The 8,667-nt window shown below is 43.6% G+C and overlaps 1 protein-coding gene across 1 annotated transcript; it reads left to right on the top strand.

Moving 5' to 3' along the window:
* Positions 1 to 537: 537 nt before the first annotated feature.
* MRPL44 (mitochondrial ribosomal protein L44) lies at positions 538 to 7,058 on the top strand. Its single transcript, XM_014951812.1, has 4 exons — positions 538 to 719; positions 1,083 to 1,551; positions 2,457 to 2,635; positions 3,856 to 7,058. Exons 1-4 carry the CDS (start codon positions 568 to 570, stop codon positions 4,025 to 4,027), a joined length of 972 nt encoding a protein of 323 aa, XP_014807298.1. The 5' UTR covers positions 538 to 567; the 3' UTR covers positions 4,028 to 7,058.
* The last annotated feature ends 1,609 nt before the right edge of the window (positions 7,059 to 8,667 follow it).

Below are 8,667 nucleotides of genomic sequence, written 5' to 3'. Positions count from 1 at the left end.
TGCACGTTTACGGCATTTCCGTTAATTTTATACCTTGGCCTTTAAGCCAGAGGCGGGCTGTGAAGGTGTGAACTCTGCTGATGGGAAGGAGGGCGGGAGCTGCTGCAGATCTCACGGAATTGTACGGGCAACGGGAAAAATATAAAGCTTCTTGTACGGGAACAGACTGTGTGGCGTAAATGACACCCAAACGACAGATAAAGAGCAGATTTAAACACCACCAATATCCCCATCCCCACCCCCACCCCCCCGGTTTCCCTTCCCTGTTCGTTCAGCAGGGGGTTCCCGGCAGAAGTGGGGGCCAGGCCCGGCCAGCGCCCTGTCCCACCGCCGCAGTCCCCGCTCCCACGGCTTCCCCCTCTCCTCGCCGAGCCCCAGCGCTGCAGCCGGTCCGGACGCCGGCGGGACTCCTCTCCAACCCCGCCGGGCGCAGGCGGGAGGGGCGTTTCCGCCGGTCCGGTCCGGTCCGGCCAGGAACGCTTCCGGCCGGAACGAGCGGGGCGCGGGACGCGTTTCCCGGGGGGAGGGAGAGCGGGGACGGATCCTCCGCCGCCTCCACCTTCCGCCATGGCCGCACGGCTGCTCTGGCGGGAGTCGCGGCGGCTGCTGGCTGGGGCCGGGGCCGGGCTCAGGCTCAGCACCGCGCCGCGCCCCGAGAAGAAGCGGTGGCTGCGGGCCTACCTGGAGCAGCAGCGGCTGGAGGCGCCCCCCCAGCGGCGGTGAGGGGCGGCCCGGGCCTGAGGAGATGGGGGTGGGGGGAACACGGGGTGCCGGCGGGGCTGGGGGACGGGAGTGCGGCGGGCTGGGAAATGGGTTAAATCACCACGTTTCCGCACCTTGTCGCCGGTGTCAGGGCAGGGTGTGTGCGGCCGGTGCGGAGCCCGGCGGGGGTCCGTCCTGCGGCGGCGAACCCGCGGTGCTAACGAGAGAGAAACCTGCCTTTGAGGGCACCGGGCTGCTGAGCGCTGCGTCGGGTCTAAAAAACTAATTGCGGTTTTCATTGCCTTTCTGCCACCTGACGCTCGCAGTGCGGGCACCTTCCCGCTCTATTTCTGAACCCCTTCTCTTGCCCACGCCTGTAGGTCCGAGAAGCCCAACTGGGATTACCAGGCGGAGATACAGGCTTTCAGCCACCGGCTACAGGAAGACTTTTCTTTGGATCTCCTCAAGACTGCATTCGTTAATTCCTGTTACATTGAAAGCGAAGAGGCAAGACGCCGAGACCTTGGGATAGACAAAGAAACGGTTGCTCTTAATCTAGAGGATAACAGTAAACTCGCCGAACAAGGGGTGTCTTTTTCACGTTCTTACCTGACGCAGTGCTTTGAAGGTGCCTACCCAGACTTACCGGCCAAGGGGGTAGGAGCACTTGTTGATTTTCTCACCAGCCAGGAACTTGTTTCTTATGTGGCTCAAAACCTGTCTATACAGGACCTGACGCTTTGCAGAGAGTTTCCTGTCCCACCAGATGTGCTGCAGAGGACGTTCTTTGCCGTGATCGGAGCCTTGCTCAATAGCAGCGGGCCTGAGAAAACAGGGATCTTTGTCAGGGTGAGTCATTACTTATCACATATTTTTGTACCGACAACAATAACATCTAAGGGGCCCAGAAGTTACAGGAGAAAAATGCAAAAAAAATTTAAACTGTCCTGTACCTTGATGACCAGAAATCCAGGGAGATCGGCAGAAGTTTGACAATAATTTCATTATTCCATGTAAGGTCACATATATCTTCAATTAAAAAAAAAAAAATTTATATAAAGCAGGGGCTGAGCTCATAGGTTTTGCATGTAGGAGTGCAAGCACCTGAAGGTATTTCATACAAAAATGTTCAATTAAAATGCAGTGTAACATTGTAGTTTCAGCAGCTACTGTCCTTTCAGTTGTCCTTTTCACTTATTTCTAGTTCTGCACAGGAGAAAAAAGAAATGTTAAAATGTTATTTCTGATCCAAGACTATTTGGAAGTCTTCATAAGAGCAATTAGCAGTTAACAGGCAAGAGAGTGATCCGAAGAGGTGAAAATCCCGTGGATTAACACTTTCCCCTCAGCCTGTTTGCAGAACTCCTCTGATGCACAACGTCTGGCTTGGAAGCAGCTCTGAGTTGTTACCTCGTGCTGGGAGCTGCACGTCCACGTTGTTGGAACCCCCCTCTTGGGCTGTTGCTCTGTTCCCTCTGTAGGTCTGGGCTGTTGGCTTTGTCCGAGGCGTAGGTCCCGTCGGTGGCTCGGTGGGGCAGAGCTTGGCTCAGTGGGGCAGAGCTGCCAAGTGTCACGGCGCTGGTGAGCTGTGCTTGGCTGTGGTGGAGCACCGGGGCGGCCTCATCATGCACTTCAGCAGCTTGTTGTCAGCTGTATTAATGCCTCTTCATATTGTGTTTATTAGCAGATACCAGAAGCTAGAGCCTTCGTGACCTTTCCCATTAATTGTAACTTCTAAATATTTTTTTGTTTAGGATTTTTTTATTCCCCAGCTGATCGGAAAAGACCTGTTTGAGATCTGGGAAGTTATAAACCCCATGGGCTTGCTGGTGGAAGAACTGACCAAGAGGAATATCTCATCGCCAGAACCAAGAATTACCAGGCAGCTGGGAGTCAGCACAGTTGTGCCACTGTACTTTGTTGGGTTGTACTGGTTAGTATAATGTTAAAGTGAAATGGATTTAAACTGGGCGGGAGGGAGGAGGGAAGATGGTCTTTTCTACTTGTGCTCTTTGGTCAAGTTATTAGAGAAAAGAAACCTCACAGTGACTTCCGTGTCAAAGCAGCCATTCAAGCGTTGGCAATAGCTCGCTGTAACGATGTTTAAAAAGCCAGTCTCTGACTAAAGGGCTTCAGAGTCTAAATCGGGTGCATGAAGGAGTCTGGGTCTGTGTTCTGGGTGACCTGACACAGGAGCTTTGTGAATACTATAACTGAATGGCTTTGGAGGGTCACAACTGTGTCTAGAGCTTATGGAAGAGTAAAGAGACATAGACGTCAAGGGAGGTAGGACTGAAGAGACACTTATTTTATATTCCAGAGAAGTTGTTTAGTTTCCAAAGCATGGGCACTGTAAGGTAGGCAAGGGGAGTGTCTGTGTCCAAACACGACTTGGGAAGTGCCAGTCGTCCCCTCCCATGTCTCTGGCGTGGTCAGCACTCGTCCTGGTCTCTTGACCAGGGGTAATGTTGCTCCTCTGGAGCAGAACAGGACCTTCCACCAAAACCAACATCATTGTTGTTTTGCTCAGTGAGCTGCAGATAAACGCATGGGAAGATTGCCTTAACTTGCTCTGATTTATCATGCTTCATTTCCTATGCCTTCTAAGATTTATTTTCTTATATAAAAGAAAGGAACTTTGATTATTTTTCCTCGGGAATCCCTGATGTCCCTTCATGAACTGTTCATGTGCTCATAGATGTTGATTAAACAGAGCTGAGTACATACTTCATAACATTGAGAACTTCTCTGTGAATCCTTTTGAAGAAGTTTTAAAATGCTTTCTTACCAGGGGCAGTAAACTTCTCTGTTTAAGGTAACCAGAGTAATGAATTTGCATGTTTTGAACAGGGCTAACAAATTGAACGCTGTAAAGAATCAGTGATATGTTTGGAATCTCAATGAACAAAGTTGTGTTCTTCAGGAAATGGACACATTTCTGGTTTGAGTTTCCGTTGTTGAACATGCCATCACTTATCTTTGCAGGAAAGACTAACGGAAATGTTTACGTGTGTGTGGATATAGAAATTACCTTCAGTATTCACAGACATTGGAGAGAAAAAGAAAATCTATCAGCCCTTGTTCATAGTAATGCGTAATAGTGCTCAGGACTTCACAATAAAATGGTTTCAATTTTGTTTTTTTTCCCCCAAGCGATAAGAAGATTCTAGCTGAGGGTCCTGGTGAGACGCTGCTTGCTGCAGAGGAGGAAGCTGCCCGCGTGGCGCTGCGGAAGCTCTACGGGTACACAGAGAACAGGAGACCTTGGGATTATTCAAAACCCAAACAAGGATCGGCAGCTGCGAAGGCCATCAGCAGGAACTAGACAATAAAAGACATTTCAGGTTTCTCTTAAGAATTAATGGCTTCCATGCTGACTGTAGATGTATTTAGGAAAGCAAGATTCCATTTGGTTTTCCGATCTTAAGTGCTTGAAATCTTAAAATCAAATATAGTATTAAAATAAAAGGTCTTTTACTTTTGCACAATGTGTAATATTTGCTCATTTTCCTAAGCATAACAAAAGTACCCATTTTCTGAATTTTTGTCTTTTGACTCAGAAGTTTTTCCATACATCTCAGGAAACTATTTTTAAGGATGTTCAATAATGTGTGACAAAGTCTCACTGGGTAGGAAAAGGTTTGGTAAGTGCTTCCTTGGGGATTGTTTTGAGGGTATGGTTAATAAGATGAGTGGAATTACGTGTGCAGCATCGGTCTTTGGATTGCATCTGGATTCATTTGTCTTTGACCTTATGAATACATGAAATGTGATGTCAATGATATTGATGCGGTTGATGGTCGAATTTACAAAAAAAAATGTGCAAATGTCACTTTTGAGGTCTCACTGCTTGCATACAAATTTCATGTGCCCTACACATTGGTTTCTATTGTTGGAGCTCTGAAAGAGGCATATATTTAATTTTAAAATTTGTAAAAAGGAAAATGAGGCTCATGAAGGCCTGAACTCAAAGAAATCGGAGCACATTGTTTAATGCTGGGCTATTCAGTAAGGCACAGCCTCCTCTTTCTTTTCCTTCCCCTTTTTTTTTTTTTTTTCCCCTTTTGGTACTTTTCCTGTATAGTCCAGGTTCTTCCATTTTTCTCCTGTCTCAGCTACTTATTTTAACTAGTCGTGTGACTAAAGCATTGGATTCAGTGAAATCAGTGTTTGTTTTGTTTGCAGAATCTGTGGCCCTTCTACTGTAACTCCAGGTAAATGGAAAGTGACATAGGAGTCACTTGGCTACCTCCATTGTGTCCCTGTTAAATGTCATAGAAACCCAGTGTGTGTTCCAGGAGACAAGAGATGCATGAGAATTGTCACTTGTTTCCAGTTGTTTCCTTTAAAATGGAATGAGAGTCTGTTGCAAACTGGGACTGAGCCCTCAAAAGAAGAAAGGAAGAAGCTGCATGTAGGACAGTGCTTAAAGAAGTTTTTCCGGCCTTATCCCAGTGTGAACACTGGTTGTAAAAAAGAAAGACAACAGGTAAATGTGCCCTCGCTAATAAGGGGAAAAAGTAATGATGCAAGTGCCATTCAGACAGGTTTGATGTTTCTGTCCCTAACAACGTGTACCCACTGCCTTTGGCCCCCAAGAGTGGCACATTCCCTGCGGCCCCAGGCACAGGAATGAGACCTGACTCTGCTCTGCCTGATGGAAACAGATTTTCTGGTGTATTCAAGCGAAAGAACTGGTTGCCTGTGATTTGCATGTGTCTTAGATGTTTGGTGTGATGTGCATCTTAAGCATGTGTGAAACACGGGGCTGGAGAGCAGCAAAGTCTTCCTTCTGTGTTTTGGCATGGGAGACTGCATGTCCGAAAGCTGGAATATAAAAAGGAGAACAGGAACATCAGTCGAGCATAAAACACGCATAAAATTGCTTGTGTGAAGTGAAAAAATGCAGCTAAGTAATCTATTCTTCCTTATATAAGCAAAGCCAATAAGGTCACTGTATTCCAGGGGAATAACAGCAGAACCTGAAGAGAGGATAAAAATTACTCATGCTATTTTTAGTTTCTAGATGAGGTGTTTCTCTTACCTTTACCTATTTTAAAAGGACAACAGCGAAGGTGGGTTTTTTACATCCAAAGTTTGATCTACCTACTATTCTTACATACGTATTTTAGGAGAGACAAAAAAAAAAGTAATTTTCTGGCAGTTTACCTTAAAAGAGTGTTTAAGATCTGCTTGCTGTGGCTTCACAGTTTGGAATATGGGCATAAGTCTTAGAAGAAGGGGATTACTGAATCTGGAAAAAAATTGAGGAATGCAAGATAAATCAATTTCATTGTGTAGAACACATATGGAATGTCTTGAGCTGAAACAGAAAGACAGTTTGGGGACATGGAAAAAAGGACTAGATTTTTATAGAGGTGTGAGTGGAAATGGAGTTTTTGTAAGAAAACATGTCCTAGTTTCAAGCTTCCAAAGGTCAGAAAAGCATTATATGTGGTATCTGTGCTTCACCTTCTGGCACTTAAGTTTACGTATTTAAGGATTTGCCGTTGTAACAGTGGAATCATTTACATACTTCTGCTTAATAACTTCCTTTTTTTTTTTCCTGAATCGGAAGCCATAAACGAGGTCCAAGTGACATTAAAAGATTGGTTAGATTTACAGAAATCAGTATCTACAGAGTCTGGTGAAAATGGCAGCTTTTTGCCTGCTAGAAACTTTGTTCATGAAATTCCATTGTAGTTTTGTTGTCTGAAAAGCACTTTGTAAGCTACTTGCATTAGTTTTAACCCAGGTGCTGCATTACAAGCGCATTTATGTTCCTTTCTCAATCACATATTATTTATCTTTCAGAGAGGGCAATAGATCAAGCAGCTTGTCAATAATTGACTGACAGAAAGGAATGAGGGCAGTTTGTTCTTGCAACTCATGTTATTGATGATTGTTATGAATATTCATAAACCTAACAGTAGGAAAGGATACGTTCTCTCACATTTATGGAATTCTGTAATAGGTTATCATCTCAAGAGTCAACTTTGATTATGCTTTTCTGTACACTACCTTTTAACTTTATCCAATGCAGATGTTTCTGTTACTGTATTTGCATTTATCTTTCAACTCTTTCAACTCATTCAAACCCTATCTCCTAATCAAGATGTTGTCTGTTAAGTGAGAAGTATAATTGGTAAGCAGAACACAAATAACAATATTTCTTCAATAACTAAAATGTGACATCATGTGTGTACCAACAGCTGCATTTTGACAAATGTATAGTACTTTCTGCTAACCCTTTTTAGCTGTCTTTTCTTTCTCCATCTTTGTATTAGTTTGCGTAAGAATGCCCGTGTGCGTAGATATAAGTTGACTTATGAAATAAATGTACCACTAGTTGTTAATTCATTAAAAGCAGTGTCAGTTTTGCTATTGATTTTGGTCTAGACTTGGGTTTACTTAAAATATTAAGTAAACTCAGTGTCTTTGGTTACTTTACATCTGTCATCTAGATCCTTTGTCTTTTTCTTGAAGGTATTTTAAAGGTGATTTTTGTTTTGAGAAAGATAAGAGAAGTTCCACTGTATTGGTCCCAGCTAAGTAATTAGGAGAAAAACTTTTTAATGTGATTTCACGCACTTCTGTTAAGTTACTTCTGTTCTCAGTATGTGCTTTTGCTGCTGTGTCTCGAGCTGTTTAGTAATGTAACTGAATGCTCTGTATTATATCCTTGTTTTCAGCTCTTTGTATGGTTACAATAACCAGATGTTTTGCTGTAATTTTCTCTTAAAAATATATTTAAAAGTCCAGGAATAATTCTTGTGTTAATTGTTCCTGAGATATAAAGGCAGAAGCTTAAAATACAATCATTTTACAATTATCTCCACATTAATTTGGAGTTTGAAATTGCCAGTGAAAAGTTAAAGCTTTAATTGAAAACTCCTGTACCAAACACTTTTGGTTTTTATGATAAATCAAAAATTTAAATATGTTGCCCTGGTGTTATATTGCTATAAAAAGCAATGAAGAATTCAAAACATCAAAAGATGTGGTGTCGTTGTTGTTTGTGGGGCAGGGGGAGAGGGATGATGCGGAACAGAAACATTAGAGGAGCCCTACTTTTGCTTGTCCTTAACTCTGCTGAGTGCTGCAGTAAACTTTAACAGGCTCTAAAGTATTTGGTTTCTCTTCTAAAAGTACATCTGAGCTTTGAAGCTTAATATTAAGTTATGCATTAAGTGAAGTAAACATCTAAAGACAGATTGTTTTCATTTTTTTCAAATTGATTCCACTGATCCAATGGCACTGGTTTTATGCGTTTACCTTTTCAGCTTGTGGAAGAAATTGTTGATAAATGAGGAGGATACACTGGTCAGCAGCTGGTCAGGGAGTAGCCACTGTCACGGTGCAAAGTCGTGTACTGGAAACAGGGTTGATGTGTGACAGAATGGGAGCACCGCAGGCTGTCGGTGGTTCTGTGCGTGACGGGGCGTTCTGCAATGCAGCTCCTCCTGCTCCATCTGAGAACGGGGCTGGTCTTTGGGAAAAAGGTACCTCTAGAGAGAACATCAATGTTACCATCCCTTTCTATTTTTGTACAATAAGTATAATGTTCCTGCCAGTCTGTGGCAGTTACGCTTGTGACTGTGCTCCTGAACTTCCAGTTTAATGTTCAAATATGTTACCTGAATCACTGGAGTGCAGGTATTGTATGGCTGTCAGGGGCCTCGTGGATCATCAAGACAATTCATCACCATCACAGCGGTGTCACGAGCCTTTTACTAAGCAGATTGAGCTCCGTTTTAGAAGCATTATATTTTTTTGCTCCTGTTGCTCCAGCTGGCGACAATTACAGAACCTCACTGTTCTGATAGGAAAATGAAAAATTATACCTTGCCTCTGTAAGTACACATTACCAGTTGTGCTCACGTGTTCTTATAACAGTCATCTTTATCAGAAGAAATCTTGATTTTATTGACATTGGGAGAATTTTGCATGTAATTCCAATGAGAT

This window comes from Calidris pugnax, unplaced genomic scaffold (genome assembly GCF_001431845.1).
Source record: "Calidris pugnax isolate Ruff unplaced genomic scaffold, ASM143184v1 scaffold197, whole genome shotgun sequence".
In the NCBI taxonomy this organism is placed as follows: Eukaryota; Metazoa; Chordata; class Aves; order Charadriiformes; family Scolopacidae; genus Calidris; species Calidris pugnax.
Note: the sequence above shows the minus strand (reverse complement) of the source record. Positions and strands in the feature narration are given on the sequence as shown.

Coding starts and splice junctions, on each gene's coding strand:
- MRPL44 (XM_014951812.1), top strand. CDS start 568: ATGGCCGCACGGCTGCTCTGGCGGGAGTCGCGGCGGCTGCTGGCTGGG. Junction 720..1,082: donor GAGGCGCCCCCCCAGCGGCG/GTGAGGGGCGGC, acceptor CCACGCCTGTAG/GTCCGAGAAGCCCAACTGGG. Junction 2,636..3,855: donor TACTTTGTTGGGTTGTACTG/GTTAGTATAATG, acceptor TTTTCCCCCAAG/CGATAAGAAGATTCTAGCTG.